Source organism: Phodopus roborovskii, unplaced genomic scaffold, assembly GCF_943737965.1.
Source record: "Phodopus roborovskii unplaced genomic scaffold, PHOROB, whole genome shotgun sequence".
Taxonomy (NCBI): domain Eukaryota; kingdom Metazoa; phylum Chordata; class Mammalia; order Rodentia; family Cricetidae; genus Phodopus; species Phodopus roborovskii.
In genome coordinates, this window is record NW_026126541.1 from 25,695,559 (window position 1) to 25,718,279 (window position 22,721).

The 22,721-nt window shown below is 36.5% G+C and overlaps 1 protein-coding gene across 5 annotated transcripts in view; it reads left to right on the plus strand.

Moving 5' to 3' along the window:
* Atad1 (ATPase family AAA domain containing 1) overlaps nt 1–22,367 on the plus strand; it is a 57,347-nt gene extending 34,980 nt beyond the window's left edge. For all 5 annotated transcript variants that reach the window (XM_051200105.1, XM_051200102.1, XM_051200101.1 and 2 more), the window contains 6 exons: nt 3,476–3,676; nt 8,294–8,400; nt 10,696–10,785; nt 14,024–14,074; nt 18,411–18,544; nt 20,753–22,367. In XM_051200105.1, the coding sequence (XP_051056062.1) occupies nt 3,476–3,676; nt 8,294–8,400; nt 10,696–10,785; nt 14,024–14,074; nt 18,411–18,544; nt 20,753–20,873 (704 nt within the window). In that variant the 3' untranslated portion in view covers nt 20,874–22,367. The remainder of the gene's footprint in view (nt 1–3,475; nt 3,677–8,293; nt 8,401–10,695; nt 10,786–14,023; nt 14,075–18,410; nt 18,545–20,752) is intronic.
* Nucleotides 22,368–22,721: the final 354 nt, after the last annotated feature.

A 22,721-nucleotide genomic window follows, 5' to 3' on the forward strand; every position in this document is an offset into this window, starting at 1 on the left:
AGCTTTACTTTGAGAATTGTGTCACTTAATGCTGTTGAGAATGCTTCTGACTATATCTTCAAACCCTCTTATTTCTTATTTTTGCAAAACTTAGTTATGTTTAAGCCTTGTTAAAGGTAATTCAAACAATGTGACAAGATAATTTTCAGAAAGAAAAGTTGAGTTGGGCATGATGACTAATGCTCGTTATCACAGCACTTGAGGGGTGAGACAGGAGGGATTTATCCTCAGGGCTAGCTTGGGCCACAGAGCTAGACAGTCTCACAAAGAAAGCAGAAATTTAAGTTAGCCACTAATAAGGGAGTGTCTCAAATGTGGATTTGATTATAATTGTGTTTCTTTAACCTATACCTTTTAGTTACTTAGAACACTTAACCATTCAGCGCCTTTATGAAAAAATGCCCGCCTTAGTTGATCCTATGTAAGTATAGCTAGATGTCACCATGTGCCTATAGTCCCAACATCAGAGAGGAGACTATCTGGGGGGAAAAGGCACAAAGATTAATCTTTAAAGGGGGATATGATTTTTAAACTTTTTTTTTGCTTTTTGTTTTTTGAGACAGGGTTTCTCTGTGTAGCTTTGGAGCCTATTCTGGCACTCACTCTGTAGACCAGGCTGGTCTTGAACTCACAGACATCCACTTGTCTCTGTTTCCCTAGTGCTGAGATTAAAGGCATGTACCACCACCTCCTGGCCCGAATTTTTAAGCTTTTATAAAACAACATTTTTTGATTAGTTGCATCTAATATCAGATTAGTTCAGGAAATCTGAAAAGTTGGCGCAGTGTCTCATAGGAGCTTGCAGAACTGTTACTCATCATACATGCTAATATCGTGGAGATCACTTGAGCAAATAGAGAAGTGCTACATTGAATAGCATTGAGAGGTTCATTGCTAATGTGAGGAGACCATTTGAGTGTTGGTGAAACGGCATCCATACAGGAACAGAGAATAAGACACGTAATGGATAATTCCAATGATAGTACTCAAATGCTACTGTAAGACTTAGGACCCTGGTCATGAAACGAGACGTTCACATCTTCTCACATGCACTTTGTCATAGCTGTCTACCAGGTTTATGACACATTTAATTCTTAGACATTAGTAGTTGCATAGTTAAGAATACTAATTGTAATCTGTAATGAGAAATAATTGGAAAACTTTCATCTGCTAAGAATTAATACAGCTACACTACAGAGATAAACTACTCAGTGATAAATGAAGCAAGTCAAATTCTTAAGTACTGTGTATATTTGTGAAGTGATGGTGTAGCTGAAAGTGTATAAAATACGGGGGCTTTTGTTTATATCAACACTTTGTTCTAAAACTCTGAGATTTAATTAATATACACAAAAGCTTGCTAGTTAGATCTGTTCCACATTAAAAATGTGACCCTAAATGTCTTTTAGCTTTAAATGAGATGATATTACATTGCTATTCTTTATTGTTTTATGTAAACAAATCCAAACAGTGTCAATAGACATTGTAAGCACCTAAATAACTTAGTTAAAAATTGCAAGGAACAGCCAGACATGATGGTACATGCCTGAAGCCTCAGCACTCTGGAAGGTGAGTGTGAGGCCAGCTTGAGCTACCTATGCATGTAGCAAGATCTTTAAAAAGAAAAGTTTGCTTGAAAATATTAGCAGTAACTGATGACAAAGCTTAGAGATTTAAATTTTAAAGTAGGCTTTTTAGAAAGTTTAGTTTTAAATGATTAAACTTGGGTTGGTGGATATTATAACTTTAGTCTTAAAAAATGAAAACTAGTGGGAAAAAAATCTATCTATACTTAGGGAAAACTTTCAGGATTATTTTGAAGGGAAAAAATTTGGTTATTAAGTTTGTGGAAACAAGTTCAAATGTGTGTGTGTGTGTGTTAGACAGGATTTTTGTGTAGCCCTGGCTGCTCTGGAACTCATTCTGTAGACCAAGTAAGTTGGCCTTCAACTCAGAGATACACCTGCTTCTGCCTACTGAGTGCTGACAAAACGGTGTACACAACCATTGCCCAGCCAAAATTTTCATTTAAAAGTATTTTTTGAAAGTGAAATTTACCACGTTTTTCTCTTGCTTTGAACTTCTTTTTCCTACCTTGGCTGTCCTGGCACTCAACTTTGTAGGCCAGGCTGGCCTTAAACTCACAGTGATTCTCCTGCCTCTGTCTCCTCAAGTGCTGGGATAAAAGGTATACATCACCACTGTCCTGCATGCTTTGAATTTTACTTTTGTTGTGTTTTGAGACAATATCGGATATATCCAAAAACTTTCAGTTTATTCTATTATATACCATCTAAAGATGTTGTCATTTCTAAAATATTATTGTATGAGAAAAATTGATCTTTAAATTAAAATTTTCTTTAAATTAAAATTTTAAGACTGGATTATAATTCCAAGTCTCTATAGATAATTTATGGCTAGGACCATAATTTTAGTTATGATTCAGAAAGTGCTACTTCATTTTAAATGAGAAATAATAATGATTGCCAAAATGTTTAAGACCATAACCTGTTAGGATCTATTAATATGTTACAATATTAACCACCTTATGTTGTATTTAGAGGCATGCCTTTAGTCCCAGCACTAGGGAGGCAGAGGCAGTTGTATCTATGTGAGTTCAAGGCCAGCCTTGTCTACAGAGTGAGTTCCAGGACAGTTTCATAGAGAAATCTGTCTTGAAAAAACAAATCTTTTTTGGTTTTTCAAGTGATTATAGGGGATAGCACTGTTTTTATCCTTTGAAAATTAAAATGGAACTAACTGATAATTTCTTTTTAGACAAGATGATTCCCTGGGAAAAGACATGTTCTTTTTATGAGGACCTAAGTCTGTGATCAGTGGCAGAAATGGTTTGCCACAGTCTGTTGGAGGTTGCTGTTACCTGGAGGTTATTGTCAGGATGCTGTGTGTTCTCTTAGCTTGTAAAGGTGGAAGACATTGGATGATTTTGGATGGTTTTATTGGTCAGCCAATGACAGATTGGTTATGAGTTTGTACTTCAAATTAATAGTTTTTAGGATCTTTACCTGGACCTTTGCATGAGAGAAAGAGTACTATGATACTGTAATCTCCAAATCCTATCCTTGCTGACACTAAGCTTACATACAATCCATTCTTTTTTTTTTTTTAATTCATTTTTATTTTATTTGCATTGGTGTTTTGCCTGCATGTATGTCTGTATGAAGCTGTCAGATCCCCTGGAACTAGAGTTATACAGTTGTGAGCTGCCATGTGGGTGCTGGGATTGAACCTGGGTCTTCTGGAAGAGTGGTCATTGCTCTTAAACACTGAACCACCTCTCCAGGCTCACAATCCTTTCCTTTTAATACCTTTTCTACTATTGAAAGAATTAATAGAGGAATTGATTATTGAAAATATTTTATTGTATATGAAATTAATGCTATATTTATTATCATGTTAACTAAAGAAAAATCTTATTTTGTAAGGGTATTAATGGAATAATGTTATTTTCCAGGTGTTCTTCTGTATGGACCTCCAGGCTGTGGGAAAACATTAATTGCCAAAGCTACAGCTAAAGAAGCAGGCTGTCGATTTATTAACCTTCAGCCTTCGACACTGACTGATAAGTGGTATGGAGAATCTCAGAAACTGGCTGCTGCTGTTTTCTCCCTTGCTATAAAGCTGCAGCCTTCCATCATATTTATAGATGAAATAGGTATGCTGTTTCCTGTGTGAGCATCTTAAGTAATTTTAAAGATGCTGTGTAGAGAACCAGATTTAATTTTAGTGAACTCTAAATTTTGTGGCTCATCAATATTTTTGTTTTTGGTAAAATATGTTATTATGAGGGCTGTAGAGATGGCCCTTTAAGAGCACCTGAGTTTGGTTCCCAGCACCTGTGTCAGGTGGCTCACAACTGTCTAACCTCCAGATACAGGGAATTCAACACCCTCTTCTGGCCTTCCTAGGTCCCCACAATGTGTCGTATACACATACAGATACTCATAAAACAAACAAAAAACCCCACATAAATCGATTAAAGTTTTTTTTTTTAAAAAAAATTAAAATCTCTCCTCTCGTCCCACAGGATTTCTCTGTAATAGTCCTCGATGTCATCAAACTCACAGTAATCCACCTGCCTCTGCCTCCCAAGTACTGGGATTAAAGGCTTTTGCCACTATCCCCTAAAAATAATCTCATTTATTTTTTAATTATTAGGGTTTTTACATGCAACTTATTATTGCTAAATTATACACTTTTATGTAAAATGGTAGACTAAATAAAAGCAGAAAGGTTCAAGGATTTAACTTAGTGATAGAGTGCTTACCTAGCATATGCAAAGTATTCAATTTCCAGTACTGGAAAACAAAACAAATTAAAACTGGTTAAAAAAAAAAAAAAAAACAAAAAAAAACTGGAGAGTTGGCTTAGCTGTTAAAGAGTTGTTGAAGGCCAGGTGTACTGTCACCCACCTCTAGTAACAGTACCCAGGAGCCAGAGACAATTAGATCTCTATTAAGTTCCAGGCCAGCTTGGTCTACAAAACAACTTCCAGGACAGCCAGGGCTGTTAACAGAGAAACCTGTCTCATAAAACTGGGGTGTGTGTGTGTGTGGGGGGGGGGGTTGTGGTTGCTCCTCTTTCAGAGGACCCAGGTTTGGTTCCCAGCAGGCACCTTGGATGTAATTTTAATTCTTGGGGATCAGATGAACTGGCATCTGCAGGCACTGTAGTCTCTCATTCACACACACTTTGTCACTCTTAAGAACAAATCTTTTTAAATAAAAATATACATGTATAAAGAGAGAAGGTCTCTAACACATTTTTGATTACTTACTTGCTTTGTGTATTTGTTCTCATCAGTTTACTGTTTCAACTGAGCTTATAGCTGGATATTTTTAAACTTTAAGGCACAACTCTCCTTTAACTGGAAAGTGTCTAATTTACACTTGTTGTGAAAACTAATATAGTAACATTTATTTCTAGTTTGCATTCATTATGAAAGCCGATGTAGTCAACATTCATTTCTGCTATGTTATTTTGTCCTTTTTGTTCACTAGTATGATAGATAACCTCTTACCCCCTTAGAATTTTCCTTTCCCTTCCACACATTTGAAGCTATCCTTTTTTCTTCTACTGAAACAATTTATGAACTTGCTTATCTTAAAAAAGGCATAGTGGCTGATATCAGTAAATCTAACACTTAAGCCAAGACTTGATTTGTGTGAATTCAAGGCCATCTTGGACTACAGAATGAGACTGCTTTAAAAACAAAAAAACAAAAAAACAAAACAAACAAAAAAAAAACAGCCTTATTCACACACATGCACAGACACACAGAGTTAACCACCTACAGAACTTCTTGGGACAAGTGTTCAAAGTGTTCAGCTCTTGCCCCTTTTAAATTGAAATTGTTAGCTTATTTGAATAGAAGTCTGTCAGGTGCATGTTTTGCAGATACTTTTCCCATTCTATTGCTTTTCTTTCCATTCTCTTAACAGTATGCTTTTGTAGAGGCAAACTTTCTTTTTTTTTGTTTGTTTTTTTTTTTTGTTTAAAGATTGTTTTCAAGATTTATTTATTATGTATACAGTGTTCTGCCTGCAGGCAGAAGAGGGCACCATATCGAATTATGGATGGTTGTGAGTCACCATATGGGTGCTGGGAATTGAACTCTGGAACTCTGCAAGAGCAGCCAGTGCTCTTAACCACTGAGCCATTTCCCTAGCCCTAGAGAAAACTTTCTAAATTCAATAAACGAGATTTTTTTTTTTTTAAAAGAGATGATGCTTTGAGATGTTGTGTGTACATTAATGTCACTAAAATTAATAAAATTAATGTCAGAAGTTTAATCACTAGTTTTGGGCTTAAGACTAAGACATCAGTTCTTGAGTATGCTAGGAAAATGCTCTTTTTCTAGAAGATTATAGCCCAGCCTTTGTGTATTTGACATATGGTTGTCCTGTTGTTGAAGCAAGATTTGTCAGATGCACATTAACTTCCTTAAAAAATACTTTATCCAAGTTGATTGTGGTGGTACATGCCTGTGGTCCTAGTACTAAAGAGGTAGAGATAGGACGATCAGGTTCAAGTTCATCTTCAGGTACATAGCAAGTTTCAGGCTAACCTGGGTTTATTTAAGAGTGTGTGTTAGAAACATATATATGTCTTACCTTTTGTTCTCTTCTCATGTAGGGTCTCTCTGAAATCAACCAAGTAGTCCTCCTGCTTTAGCTTAGGAAGTGATAGGATTACAGGTGTGAGCCATCATACCTTGTTTAGCCAGTGTTTTTGTTAGTATTTGCAGTCTTTTTCTGTCTTGTTACTATTCCAGATCATTGCTATTTAATTTTTTTCTTTTGTAAGCAACGTACAGTTTGTAGTCTATTTACATTGATTGCTAATTATCAGTATAGCTGTGTTTATGGAACATTGTTGGATTTTTATAGTATTTTAAACAGTTACCTTGTAAACAATGCTTGTTAGTGAAGATAATTAAGAAAGGTTAAATTAGGTACATTTTTAATGTTTATCTTCAAAAAGTAAGTGACTAACTAGACTTTATCCAGTATAGCATTAGTTTGATTCATAGTCTTATAATAGGAAACTTTATATAAAATTAGAACTTTTTAAGAACATCCAGAATATATGTATGCAGGACTATCATGTAACAGTGATATGTAGTTTTTGGAATTACTTTTGTTGTTGTTTTAGTTTTCAAATGGGCTCAAAGATATGGGATCTCTATATTTTAGTCTGTCCTGGAACTCACTGTAGAGATCCCAGGCTGACCTTGCAAGTTATCATTCTGTTGCCTTAGCCTCTCATGTGCTGGGCTGAAAGGTGTACACTACCATGCCTTGCTCTCTTGGAAATTTTTTCTTTTTCTTTAATATATTGGACCTAATATATTGTAACACTTCTTATGCCATTTTCATATGCACTTGGTAAATTTTGAACTGTTGGCTCAAGGCAAAGACCTGATAGTTATTTAGTCATGCCAGTGATTTATTATATTATTAAACAGAGCACTTACTTGAAATAGAAAGTATAATACTTTTACTATTGGTTCCCCCCCTTTTTAGGATGTAATATTTTTTTTTCTTTGTGTTTGGAAAGAAACTTCCTGTGTTTTAAAATTTTATTTTCATTTATTTATTTTTCTTTCTTCTAGCTTTTGGAGGTGATTTTTTTTTAAAATGTATTTATTTATTATTTATACAGTGTTCTGCCTGCATGTATGCGTACAGTGCATGCCAGAAGAGGGCACCAGATCTCATAGATGGTTGTGAGCCACCATGTGGTTGCTGGGCATTGAACTCAGGATCTCTGGAAGAGGAGCCAGTGCTTTTAACCTCTGAGCCATTTCTCCAGCTCCCTTGGAGGTGATTTTATTCTGTATCCCTTGCTGACCTAGAACTCACGGTGCAGCACAGACTGGCCTCCAACTGTCAGTTCTCTTGTCTTGGCCTCTTGAGTGCTAGGATTACATGTGTGAAACATCTTGTCCTCTTTTTTTCCCTCCTTGTAAGGACTCATTTTACCCAATCGTGGTGGCACATGACTTTGATCCCAGCAGTCAGGAGGTAGAGACAGGCAGATAGATCTCTAAGTTTGAAGCCAGCCTGTTCTATAGAAGAGTTCCACACAGAGAAAACCCTGTCTCTAAAAAATCCAAGAAAAGAAAAAAGAAAGCTTCTTATAAAATGTTCATAATTTGAAGGTAGATCATAATTTAAAAGGGTGTATTAAATTGGTTTCAAAACCAAGCATCCCTGAGAAGCAAAGGTTATACATTTTGTTTACTTAAGGCTTTTTGTCATGTATACACACACACACACACACACACACACATATATTAGCACATTTAAAACATCTTATTTTACACTTTCTCCCTTAATAGTATTTTAGGCATTTCTTTCTTGTTTATTTCTGAGGGAGTATGGGTAGGGGGAGTATATGATACCATAATTAAGAACATACAGAGTTCAGGTAACTAGAAAAGTAGGCCATCCACCTGGGCTCTCTCCCAAGACTCTCCCAGAACCCCTGTCAACCCTCTTATATTAGAACCTTAAAAAAAAAAAAATCTCTTCTGTATATTGATATGAATGTAATTTTGGGATAGGAAGATTATGAACTGATTGTGTTCTAATTTACTCAATAACTTACCAGGATTGTTTTTGTCAGGATAATACTTGAAATGCCACAAATAATCCCCAGCCCTCTTTCTTGTTTTATGAAGTTGACAGCTTTTTAAATAATTAAAATTATACAATGGATTAAAAAAAAAACAACATTACTAAGGTTAAGGACCTTTTTTTTTTTTTAGATTCCTTTCTACGAAACCGTTCGAGTTCTGACCATGAAGCAACAGCGATGATGAAAGCTCAGTTCATGAGCCTCTGGGATGGGCTGGACACTGACCACAGCTGCCAGGTATTTGAACACAGGCTTCCCTGAACTGGTATTTTGTTACCAGTAGGGAATTTCCTGGGCGTATTGCACTTTTTACATTTAGTGTTGAGTGATGACAATCCAAAAGAACATGATTCTTATAAAATTTTCCCATCTTAATTAATGATTGCCATCAGGTTTATATAACTAGAGGAGCCCACACACCCTGTATTGTTGTTGCTGTGTGACTCTGAACCCCAGAGTACATATAGTCCACAATGATAGGTGTTTGCCTCTGTCACTGCTCCATCAGTGGTCATAACCAAAAAATAATGCTCTGTATGTATATTAAAATGAAGAGAAATGATACTTCTTGAGTAGTCTTAACCTTGTTTCTATTACATAAGCCAAGCTTAACTTGGGTCTTTTCTGATAAACGTGCATGTGAAACCATGTGTTCAGTCCCAAATGTAGCTATAGGACTAGGAACTCCTCACCACTAATCAAGACAGAGACAAGTGCATGGTGGCCCACACATGTAGTCCTAGCTAAGCCAAGAGGGAAAGTTTATGTCCAACTGGAGCTACGTGATACCCCATTTCACACAAAACCTGGAAATTTTATAACTATAGCCAATCTAATAGTTTATTTTGCCTCCTTATTTTCCCCATATATATACTGACTTTTGACATATTCACTGCTATAAGTACTTATATACACTCAGTATTATACTATACTCAGAAACACATACTCCAGGCTTTGGAGACTGTCCTGGAACTAGCTCTTATAGACTAGGCTGGTCTCGAACTCAGAGATCCGCCTGCCTCTGCCTCCTGAGTGCTTAGGTTTAAAGGTTCTTAATCTTTATTAGCTCATTAAGTCACTTTTAAGTCTTCTTTTACATTTGGTAAACTTAAACTTTTTTAAAAATTATTTTAATCAAATAAATTGTAGGAAATCAAGAAAAAGGAATATGGGGATTCATGTTTTGTTTGGAACACAATTGCATGTGTGGAACTTAAATATTTATTTGTACTTACATTTTTCTCCCTCTAGGTGGCAGACTTGGTTAATTAACAATTTTGCTCTGTGATTTTTTTTTTGAATATTATTAAATGTAAGGAGATAAATAGATAAAATTGGTGGATATTTTAACTTACTCTAAGTTATTTGAGAAATCTAAAGCTGTCAGGCAGAAATAAAATATTGCTAGATAAATAAATATATTCCTATATAATAATTAATTTTGTGTAGCAGGTGTATGTTGTCATTAGGTTATTGATACCGTTAAGAAATTTTCACCAGATGTGCTGTGACCAGATGTGGTGGTGCCTTTTATCCAAACACTGGAGATTGGATGTAGGCAGATTTCTGTGAGTTTGAGGCCAGTCTGCACAGTGAGTTCCAGGATAGCCAGAGCTATATAATGATACACTGTTTCCAAAAAGAAAAAAAGAAAAAGAGAAATTTTCTTGATTTAAACAATCTTTGTCTTTATTTCTGTTGGTTTTAAAATTGTCTTTTCATTTCTACATCCTTTTATAAGTATCCTCAAAAGTTAGTAGGGCTACCAGTGTATGTTTCCTTTTGTTTTTAATATTAAGTCTCCTTGTTTTCTTCCCTTGTCTATATCAGGGTCTGGGGATTGGTCACAGAGCCTCACATATGCGATTAGACAGGCAGGCATTCTACTACTGAGTTGTCCCTGTAGGTCCCTGCCCAGCAGTTTGATGTTTGCTTTTACACTCAGCTCTTGTTTGAAGTTACATTCTATAAAGCTTTTAAATTAGTTTACCACCCACAGAGCTGGTAGTACAGTGAGACTGTTGTGAAGCATAGAAAGAGCAATTGATATATATTAACTGCTGTCAGAATCCTCATAAACTTATGGGGAAATGGTTTTTATAACAGTATGAAAGGACTTAGAGTGCCTCTTCCACTCACTCCCAAGATGTATCCATTTAATAGCCAACCATATTTTGTAATATACAAATCATTTTAACATTTTTGTAATTCTTTGGTGTAGGTACCCATTTTATGTATTTTATGAAATACAAGTGCTTTTTAAAAACACACTTCTTCAGTAATGGATCTTCTAACTGAAGAGTACATGTTTTAGATGCTAGAAATTCACCAGACATGCAGTTGTTTGATTTTTTTTTTTTTTTTAAATTTATAATTCAGTTTTACCTATAAACATTTGAGTAATGCTGGGTTATAGTGATAATTCTCTTAAAAAGATTAGTTTAAAAGCTATTGTCAAGTCTTAATGATAAGGATCTCAGAGAACATTACTTTTGGTAGAGTTTAATGCCTTGTTTGTCTTTGTATGTTTAGGTCATAGTGATGGGAGCTACCAATCGCCCTCAAGACCTTGACTCAGCTATAATGAGAAGAATGCCTACAAGATTTCATATCAACCAGCCTGTAAGTAGTCTCAGTTATCTTTTGTAAAGGGAAATAGGTGCTTTTTAAACAGGCTTTTTTTCCGTGATTTTTAAGGATTGTTTTGTTTCTTTGTATTATTTATGTAAAAGAGTTATAAGAAACTTTAGTAGGCTGTACCCTTTCTGATCCTTTTAAAGTAAGATCAGTGCATTTGCTCTTTCCCCAAGAATATAATTAACTCAAAGTTGCTGGCATGCTTTAGCAGTTTACCTTAGGAAAATACAGAAGAAAATCTAAACTAAGGTTTTGGATTAACATAATAGAATTTGTTAACTAGAGGTTAAAGTACTGTTTTCTGAATAGCTATCTTAAAGAACAACTGGAACTTATTATTAACACTTGGAGCTTCCTCTGATGGATAATGATTGTAGAACCACTGTGCTGTGCTGTAACTAATTAAGGTAAAGTGTAGATGGCATTCAATCTTCACTACTTGAAACCGGTCACATAGCCCACACTGGCCTCAAGCACATGGCAGTCCTCTTGCCTCATTTCCCAAAGTACTGATTTACAGGAGTGAACTACTATGCCTTTCTCTCTCTCTCTCTCTCTCTCTCTCTCTCTCTCTCTCTCTCTCTCTCTCTCTCTCTCTCTCTCTCTCTCTCTCTCTCCCCGTGGTTTTTCGAGACAGGGTTTCTCTGTGTTGTTTTGGAGACTGTCTTGGAACTAGCTCTGTAGACCAGGTTGGCCTTGAACTCACAGAGATCCACCTGCCTCTGCCTCCCAAGTGCTGGGACTAAAGGCATGCACTACCAGTGCCCGGCCTACACCTTTCTTCATACTGCCTTTTTCTAGTACCTTAGAGTAGGTTGTTATAACCTCTTAACACCCTGTAGTTTCTGTGGAAAAATCATATAATTGTGAATTTAGTCAGCTTTAATCTTAAATGCTAGGTTCTCATGGTAGAAGATGTGTTCCATATGTGCAACATATTATATTTATAGGCACTTAGGAGAATTTAGGTAGTCACTCCTTTCTGATTTGGTTATGAAACTATTCTAACTCCATTCAAAAATCTTAGAAATTTTCATCAAACTCCATTATAATCTTTGGCTAGATCATCTGTCCCATTTATATTCTGTAAATCATCAGATTCCATTGATGCAGTGAAAATGGGTTCCTGAAGTTGAAGTTGTGGGCTCTGTAGCCATGTCCTCAGAGAACGCGTGTGTTGCAGGGGAAGCAGACTCATACGTAAATAGTGTAAGATGTACTTTAAGATATGCATATAGAGCTGTGAGAGTCTGAAATGATACAACCAAGTAAGTATTCTGTGGATTCATGGGATTTACACAGATCAGATGGGCCTTAAGGGTGTAGGAATGTTACAGGTAAAGGAGACAAGCAGAGCCTTCCTGTCAGTGAACAAAGATAAATTGTGGAAGCAGGCTTGCAGCTCACTTAGACACTGAAGAAAGTGACTTGTGTAAGTTGGGAAAGGTAAACTGTGGCTGTTTAAATGGACTTTGTGTGATTTACTTATGAATTCTACAGTTTCAAGCATGATATGAGACTAAAGAACATTTGTTTATATGACTCTGAAATGCCAGATTGAGTAATCTGTATCAGAAATTCAGTTGTAGGACTTGCAGGATGCCTACAGACTCAGTTTTGGGAGCCCATGTGCGAGAAGGAGCAAACAATTATAAAAGCTGTCATCTGACTTCCACTTGTACTTTCCCCCAAATAAATGAGTTTTAGAAAAAGAGTTTAAAAAAACAAAAATTGAAATTTTTGCTAAGGGTTTTGATGTGGCTATTTTATAAAAATAGGATACAACACAGAAAGTAACAGTTATTAAAACTGTTAATGTAACATGGTATGCATTATCAAAATGAATTATAGCGGTTTCATCAAGTTTGTTAGAGATTTGTATACTGTTGATGTACAAACTGGAATTTTGTCTTTGCTCCTTTTTGGTTAATACACCTAAGAAGGCAATTCTTTCTTGTGTTCAGTTCAGTGTCAAAGAATATTATTAAGCTTACCTTAAAATTCCTCTCCACGTAAAATACTTATTAACTAAAAAGCAGTTGTTGGTGATCACGTAACACACCAAACTAACCTTTCATTTAACATACAAATTATGGTAACAGCAGAGCTTAATTTTGTTTACCAAGTGATTTTATAATGAGTTCAAAATCTTTAATAGGAATGAATTTAGCCATGACAAATTTAAGATCCATCTATTTTCTTATTTAAAGTATTCCTTTATTATTATTTATATAAGGCATTCCTTATTTCATTTATTGTTTTTAGATAGGTTCCCATGTAGCTCAGGCCGGCCTTGACTTCATAAGTGCTTGTATTAGAGGCATGTTCCAGCTTTATGTAATTCTGTAGATAAGTTAATATAGTTTCTGTTCTCTGATGTAAAAATATGATATATCCCTGAAGGAAATCATTAACATTTTACATAAAAAGTTCCTAATATTAATGAGCACAGGGGTTTTTATTAAAGTGGAGGAACCAAGACAACATTATCATGTCCTCCAGTTATTAATGAAAAGGACACATGTATGAAATGCCATGAGGCAGTTACTTTGAACGTTGATTTTTAAAACAAAGAAAGGCTTTAATTAAACATTGACTAAAAGGTGTTTTATGATGGTGAACCTTCATGAATTTAATGAAGAAATGAAAAATGAAGCCTATAGGACTGTATAGGAAAAGCTATTACATAGATTACATGACTGTAATGTCAGCACTTGAGGGATCCGCAAGCTTGAGTCCAGCCTGGTCTACATAGTAAGTTCCAGGCACGCATACCCTGTGTCAGAAAAATGGGAAAGACATTGTTGCTTTAATAAATCTCCCACCACCACCCCCCTTTTTTCTTTTTAGAGACGGTTTCTCTGTGGCTTTGGAAACTGTCCTGGAACTCTCTCTTGTAGACCAGGCTGGCCTTGAACTCACAGAGATCCACCTGCCTGTGCCTCCTGAGTGCTGGGATTAAAGGTGTGCACCACCGCCCAGCTAATAAATTCCTTTTTTTTTTTTAACTTAATAAATACTAAGGTGTATTATTTCCCCAACATGAATAAGAAACAGAATTCATTGGACTAACTATAGATGCTACTGTATAATACCTTGCTTTAACCTCTTATCAGCTTATCATTTCCTATCAGTTATTATCCAATAATTTACAAAGAAAAATCAAAAATTAGTTGACTGGTAGTTTTATTTTAATGCTAATTGGAAAATTTCTTGGTTTTAGGCTCTAAAACAAAGAGAAGCAATCTTGAAACTCATCCTGAAAAATGAAAATGTAAGTAGAGAAGTATTATTTATTCTCATCCTAAAATACACTTTTGCTTATAAATTCTGTGCTGTTAATGTAACTTGGTAAATATGATATATTTGAAGTAGTTTTAAAAGAGCAATGTTTACAGATTAAAATACTATGATTTTTCACACCATTTTATGCTTATGTAAGATATGCTTTAAAGAGGCTTTTCTATTTTTTCTTTTTTGTTGTATTTTTATTTCTATTTTTTTTTTTTTTTTTTTTTTTTTCTTTTCATTTTTTGAGACAGTTTCCCTGTAACAGCCCTGGTTGTCCTGGAACTCACTTTGTAGATCAGGCTGGCTTGTACCTCAGTAAGATCTGCCAGCTTCTGCCTCCCAAGTATTGGGGTTAAAGGCATGCACCACCACCGCCTGGCTTATTGCTATATTTTTAGATTGAAGTTAGATATGAAAAGAAATAACACTACGTATGGTGTGCACACTTACAGTCTTAGCATTCAGGAGGCTGAAGCAGGAGAACTGTGCATTCAAGACTAGCCAGGGTTACATAGTAAGATATAAAGTGTACTGCTGTATATTTTTAAGAGTTTGATTTTCTTTTCATATATATATATGTTGCTCATTTTTTTAATTGTAGTATTTTTCATAAAGACTGATAGGGTTGTCTGTTGATTTGTCTTTTGTGTATGTGAGTTGCAAACTTTTTCCAGTTTAAGTCTTGTTGAGGAATTTTCCCTGTGTTAATGTCTTCTGAGTGGAATCTGTAGTGTGGCCTGTTGAGGCAACATAGTTTATCCATTAGTCTGTTCATCTTTACTTTCAAGTGTTTATTACTAAGAGTCATTGTTCTGGCTTGACACCTCTGATTTCTGCCACACCATAATGGGCTCTACCGGGGCTCCTCTTGAATATCCCTTTGTTGTCTTGGGTCATAGAGATCCTTCATGTGCTCCAACAATTCATAAATTGGGGGGGGGGTGTTGAGGAGGAGGGTCAACTCATAGCCCTGGTTCTGGGCTTGGGTGGTAGCTGGTTGATTATCTCAATAGCTTTCGCTCATTGTCACTACCCAGTTGAGCTCTCCAGCACTGCCCAGGCTAGCTCATCCAAAGCAGCCTACAGCATAGAGAGGCGCCAGCTCTCCTGCTCTTGAGCCCTTAGTTCTGGGTCTCTACACGCACATCACCAGGGCCAGCCAATCTACTGTTTTGCCCAGGCAGGTCATGTGCAGGGCCCTCTCCTTTTGCTACGGGGGCTTATGAGGTGGGGGCCCTCAGGGTTGGCTCACCTGCAACTGGACAACAGGGTCAGCTCCAGTGTGCTGCCAGACAAGCAGACACTGCTTTCTCATGTGCTGCAGCCAGTGAGGGTCAGGGCTAGTTCTCCCACTCTTGTGACCCCAGGGTCAGCTCATCTGTCCTGGTGGAAATGGGTGAGGGACACTGTTTGGTCTTTTGTGCCAGCTCCATGTTGTTTTCACTTGAAGACAGCTGTAGTATCTTTTATCGTTAGACCTTCTCTGTCCTTCAACAGAAGTTTTTATTTTTTTCCTATGGGGATTTTGGAATCAGTTTGCCTTACTAAAGAACAAAAAAAATATTTTTGATGAATAATCATTCATGAATAGCAGTGAAGCTCTTTCTGGTTTTACATCCTTCATCTGATAAATTTCTTGTTTTTCTTACATGCAGTGCTTTAATTAGGTCCTTCTTTCTTTGTTCCCTCCCTCCCTCCTTCTTTCCTTCCTTCCTTTTTTATGTTTGTTTTTTCGAGGCAGGGTTTCTCTATATTGCTTTGGGGCCATCCCGGCACTCGCTCTGTAGACCAGGATGGCCTCAAACTCACAGAGATCTGCCTGCCTCTGCCTCCTGAATGTTGGGACTAAAGGCATACACTACCAACACCCGGCCTCTGTTTTTTTTCTTTTTAAAGATGTATTTATTTTATGTGTGTGACCGGTCTGCCTGCATGATTTTAGTGCAACATATGTATGCAGTGCCTGTGGAAGACAGGAGAGACAATTTGGTTCCCCAGAATGAGTGACAGTTGGGGTGCTATCATGTCTGCTGGAAATGGGACCCTGGACCCCCTTGAGAAATCAGTGCTTAACCACTGAGCCATCTCTCCAGCATCCTAATTTATTTCATGTTAGGCTATTCTGCTGCTATAACAGAGTATAATAGAGTTATTTAGTTCACAATTCTGGATTTTGTAAAGTCCAAATATATGATGACAGTCTCTAGTCACGTTGATACTTCATGAAAAGCATAGGGGCAGGTTAGCAAAAAGAAAGCAAAAATAAAAAAATAAAGAAAAATCCAAAACTTGCAAATTTGGTACTAACTTATTCACAGGTAATATTAATACATTTATGGCAGTTCTATTTTGAACCAAATATCTCCCATTAGGTCCCATCTCCCGGCATCACTTGAATTTGTCACTTATCCACTCTATAGCATTTATACGTACATATATATATATATATATATTATATAAAAGTTTAAAGAACATATCAATTTAGCTCCATGATTATTAACTATTTAGGGATAAAAGCTAGATAGCCTTTCCTGAGAAATCTACATATATTCATGGAATGTTTTACATAGTTGAGGGAAGAGAAGGCCTGAATTATTAAAGTTAGAGGTGAGACAGAAGACAATACAACAGATACTGAAGAAATTGAGAAAACCATGAAGGCATAGTCTTAAAACTATTTACTAGAAATAGGTGGATTTTATATGAATTACTAAATTTAAATAAAGATGCAGTGAATATTTAAACAGCTCTATAACAAGCAGTGAGCAAGAAGAAGTAATTAAAAATCTTCCTGAGTAGGGGCCAGAGAGATGGCTCAGTGTTTAGAGCAGTTGTCACTCTTGCACAGGACCCGGCTGGAGAGATGGCTCAGTGGTTAGAGCACTTGTCATTCTTGCACAGGACCCGGCTGGAGAGATTGCTCAGTGTTTAGAGCACTTGTCATTCTTGCACAGGACCCAGCTGGAGAGATGCCTCAGTGGTTAGAGCACTTGTCATTCTTGCACAGGACCCGGCTGGAGAGATGGCTCAGTGTTTAGAGCACTTGTCATTCTTGCACAGGACCCAGCTGGAGAGATGCCTCAGTGGTTAGAGCACTTGTTGCTGTTGCACAGGACCGAGGTTCCATTCCCAGCATCCACATGACAGCTCACAACCATCCTAACTCCAGTTCCCAGGGGTCCTATGCCTCCTCCTGACCTCCATAATCACCAGGCACACACCTGGTGCACATACAGGCAAAATATGGATACCTGTAAAATTAAATAAGTAAAAGAAAAAATTTAAATCTGCCAACTCAAAAAGCCCAGGGCCAGATAGATTCACCACAGAATTCTTTCAGACCTTCAAAGAACAGCTTACACCAGTATTTGTCAAATTATTATATAAAATTAAAAATAAAAAGGAAAAGCACATCCAAGCTCTTCTAATGACTAGTATCCTAATGTCTCCTGTTGAAATTTGTTTGTTTGTTTGGGAAAGGTACACACTCTCTGTAGCCCTGGCTGCTGGCTAACCTGGCATTTCATAGGTAACCCAGGTTAGCCTACAGTTCCCCTCCTGCTTGCTGAGGTGATGAGTAAAGGGCATGTGTCTCTGCACCCAGCTTCCTTTGTCTTTTGTCCTTGTTTAGAATTACTATTCTTAAAACATAACCTTCCATAATTAGAAATTGACTAACTAATAAAGGTGGCATTTTACAGGCGTGAAGAAAATCATGATGGCACTTGTGTATGCAGGAAGGAAAATAGGGTTGGTCCCTGCCTGTCTACCCTTCCCCAGCCTCCAGACTATTAATAGAGTATGAAAGTTACTCAACTTACTTGCAGGATTAAATGAAAATGATACCCATAAGGAGCTTATGGAAATGAGGCCTCAGATTGTAGATGATAATCACAAGTAAATTATTTCCTTGTTCATTTTCTCGTCTTTGTCTGCATGTTAGTGTGCTTTAAATTCCACAAACCTGCTAATTAGGTTATTGTAAGCTTAGGTGAAAGGACAGACCCAATCACTAAATAAAGTAGTACTGAGGTAGCAGAATGTTAAAGCGTTGCACTTCAGAGGAATCTTAGTGTAAAGACATTTCCAGTAAAGACACATGTGCATGTTCCAATAGTAATGACAAATAATAAAAATTTAGTTTCTGTTTTGAAAATTAGAATTTTTAAGTTTTTGTGAAACTAATATTACTTTTCTATTTCTCTTGGCTATTATAATAATAATAATATTATAACATAATAACATCAAGTATGTTAATATTTGAAGTATTTTGCTTAATTCTATATATTTATTATAAGCATGTTTCATGTTTATTTAAGGTGGATAGACATGTAGATCTTCTCGAAGTTGCCCAAGAAACTGATGGGTTTTCAGGAAGTGATCTAAAAGAAATGTGTCGAGATGCTGCCCTCCTCTGTGTAAGGGAATATGTCAACTCTACATCAGAAGAAAGGTAACTATTTAGACTTGATTTCTTGTATTTGTCAAACAAATATTTGTACCAGCTTACTTATAGAAAAAGATAATTGAATTAGCAACTCATTCCCTTCTTGTTTGCTTTTTTGGGGGGTGGGACATATGTTTGCGTATGTATATGAACGTGTGTATACAGGTTGATACTAGGTATCTTTTTTTTTTTTTCTTATTTTTACATATTGATCCCAGTTCCCTCTCCCTCTCATTCTCCCATGATACTAGGTATTCTAGAATTGCTGTCTACCTTAGTTTTTGAGGTGACAGGGGTCTTACTGAACCAGGACATCTTTAATCTGCTAGACTGGCTGGTCAGCAAACTGCGGGATCCTTCTGTTACCACTTTCCCAGTTCTGGGATTCTATGCATGCTCCATCTTTCACGGCAAGCACTTTACTTCTGAGCCATCTTTTAACCACGACTGCCCCCTTTTTAAAGGGGAGTTCTGTAAATGGAGATATTGCTGTGGGGGATATTCTAGAATTAAACGGCAAGATGCTGAATTTCATTTGATGAACAATAGAATGAGTCAGAAAAACTGAGGCTTGCCCTCCTTGTCAGGAAAACAGAGTTCTCTAGAATTTACAGATGGTTTCCGTATCTGAAAATTCAATTATGTGTGGAAACGAGTGTTTTCATCCCAGAGCTTCACACATACTGAGTGTGGAGCTGCTGTGGGCTGGGCTTCGCTTGACAACAATGCAGTTACCAACATACTGTTTCTCAGGTCAGTAAATTTTACTTGAAAGCTGTTTAAAGTGTGGTGAGTTTGAGAAATTATTTTTGTCATCTTTACTTCAGCAAAAATAATTTAACCCTCAGTTAACTCCTGTGAGGAGTTCCAAAGGCCTTACCCCTGACACAGTACTACTCTGATTGTTTTCAAAGTGTGAACTCTCTGATAAAGAACTTCTTAGTAAAGCAGTGTACCTTTGAGGTAAAGGAGTGTGACTCTTACTCTGATGTTTTCATACCAAATGACCCTCATTTGCCTGTGGTGTTCGGCATCTAATTACAATGTGGTGCCATAGTAAGCTTCCCTAACAGCTCATGTTTACTTCTGTATGAAGTCCCAGCCAGATAGTAGCATGGCTCTTACCTACCATATTGCTCCCTCTTGCCCCGTGTTAGAGATGCATTCCCTTTATGTGCTGCCATATAATTACAGTATTTTCACCAAGTTGGGAATGTTTTAACATCATCCAAAAAAACGAAAAACACTACCTTCCAAAGGTCTTTTTTTCTAACAGAAAAAAATGAAAAGGAATAATAAACTTTGCTTAAGTTAATTACACTAATGATAAAAGACAAAACTCTTGAAAGCCCACAAAATGTCAGTGTGAAATCTGGCTATTAGGCTCGACCCTTCCTGTTTTCTGGAAATGTTTTTCCCCAAGTAGCAGAATATACTGTGTTTTCTATTGTTTGGTTGGGTCTTTTGTTTGTTTGTTTTCTGTTTCTTTGAACAGGATTAAAGTAAAAGGGACTTGAATTAGTTGTTCTTTAATAAAGATGTTGAATTTTATTTCTATCTTGTAAAAGGCTATACTTGTACATGAATATATGCCTAGGAATGCTAGGTTTTGGTTTTATTCACAAAAGTAACTTGATTTCTGGTTGGAATTATGCTTCTTTGAATAGCTGCCAATCTTTAATGAAAATGTGTTGCTCTTACATTCTTGGTGGGAAGTGATTGATTTTACACAGCCATCTTGCTTTGCTACCTGTTACTCCTCAGTACTTTTCAATATCATTTAAGGAATCTGGAGAGATGGCTCAGTGGGTAAGGGCACTGGCTGCTCTTGGAAAAGGATTCCTAGCCCTGGCATGGTGGCTCGCTACTGTCTAACTCTAGTTCCAGGGAATCTAGTGCCCTCTTCTAACCTCCAAGGGCTCCAGGCATTTGTTGTACAAATGCATGTGCAGCCAAACACTTATACACATAAAATAAGAATATTAAAACGATGTCTTGTTACTGTCCTATACATTTACTCTTGTATTCTAGAAGAATGGGTCTAATGTGTTCTCATTCTCTTTGAGATCTTGAATGGGAAAGAAATTCTTGGTATACTCTTATATAATCAAAAGCAAATACAATTGTAGTCATGCATCTTTTTAATTTGGTAAAATATTTTAGGTAGGTGTACTCTAAAATGATTTGGCAATTTGAAATGTTTTGTCATTTTAGTCATGATGAAGATGAAATCCGGCCTGTGCAGCAGCAGGACCTGCATCGGGCAATTGAAAAGATGAAGAAATCAAAGGACGCAGCATTTCAGAATGTTTTGACTCATGTTTGTTTAGATTAGAAGTAAAGATCATTTTTATGGTTCAGTGATCTCATATGGGATGGACTCTCATCCTTATAGCAGTGAGAGAGATCCTGCTTGTGGTTTTATACTCAGATCCTAAGTTATTACGGTCTGTCATGTAAATGGTATTACTGCTTGTCAGAAATCATGAGGAGGAAGTTCAGTCCAGCCTGTGTGGGGGTGCTTGTTTGACATTTTTAGCCATATGCTGTTATAGCCTTATAGAGTCTAAGCTGGTCTTAAAAGTAATAAATGATTTGTTGAGTTAATTAGTGAGAAGTGGGATATGGTTAGGTGCTGGTTTCTAGACATGTGCGTGTGAATGTGAGTGTATGTATGAGTGTATGTATGAGTGTATATCAATGTACATATCTACATTTTTCTTTGATATTCTGTAGATAGGTTTGAATATAGAGCTTTTGTTTTTTAAATCCCACCTATGGAGTCCAAAAGCACCAGATAATCTGTAGCAACATTAGATTTAAGGCAAGATCTGACTGGTACAGGGATTCAGCCATTCCTAGTTGTCACTTATTTTGGCCACTTGTATGTAAGTTGAAAATTTCCTCTGAAGTTGATTGAATCAACCACATGGAAATATTATACATGTGTCTCAATTAGAGTGGTTGTCAGGAGAATCCAGTAACCTGGTTTTCTCAGTGATCAGCACTGAGTAGTTGATTGGTAGGCAGCATGGATTTCACCTCATTATGCTCTGACACCAAGTAGGCACTTTTAAGTTTTACATTGATTTACATTAAGATGGATTGAATCCTTTCAAAACAGTGGGCTTGAGAAACCTCAGTGCTCTTTATATGTGTACATGACTTTCAGTGTAACAGTTCTATAACTGTGTTCCTTGAATGTTGTTTAAAAGTTACATGTTCTTTAATTATGTTCAAATTTCATTTGGTCACCCAGGCAAAATGATAGTTTATATAAATAGTCATTACTAAATGTGTTAAAATAACTACTCATTTTGTAACTTAAATTTAAATTTTTTTCAGCATAGTATAAATTGTACAAATATACATGTCAGAATTCCTGTGTTGTATCTGTAGTCACTTGATACTATATGAACCACATATAAAACTCTTCTGTTTTCAGACCTCAGTAACCAGAATTCTGTTGCAGGCACCTCAGCGTACAACAGAGCAAAAGATAATGGCCACAGCACAATCTTTAGGTGCCTCTGAATCATCGGAAAGATTAAATTATGGCAAAAATGCTCTTGTTTTTATTACTTGTTTTATTTCTTTGAGAACTAAACCTTCTTGGGTTATTGGGTTACTTTCTCTGGTAATGTGTCTCAGAAGACCTATTGGACTTGTTTCCTCCTTTTGTGCTTTGGTGGTTGTAGATTGCAGGAGAATGCTTAGGCTGATAAAAAGCAAGCCACGCAAGACTGTGAAATGTGAGATGAATGCTAATACAAAACACCAAGAAACATGTGCTCTTTTATAATTTACAATAAAAGGTCCTTCCTTTTGATTCTGTTTTCCACTTAGTCCTTGATCTTTTTCAGTTACTTTAAGTTGTGGCTTTTTGTTATTGTTTATAAAATTTGTGCTTGGGCAGTTTTTATTTTGCAGTTGAGATTTCACACTTTTACAGGAGACATTTTAATATTAAATTATTCTGTTTTAATATGAGTTTCAGTAATTTAAATTTAATGTAATGGCATGTTCAGACATGAGTGATGTACATACTTCTTGTCTTTTCATCTATTAAATTCAGATTATCCAATTGTAGTAGTGAATTTGTTGTGGTTTTAGTCCCAGATGAAGAGAAATACAGTCATCCCAACAGCCATGACTCAGGAAATGATACTGAGCCACAAAGTAA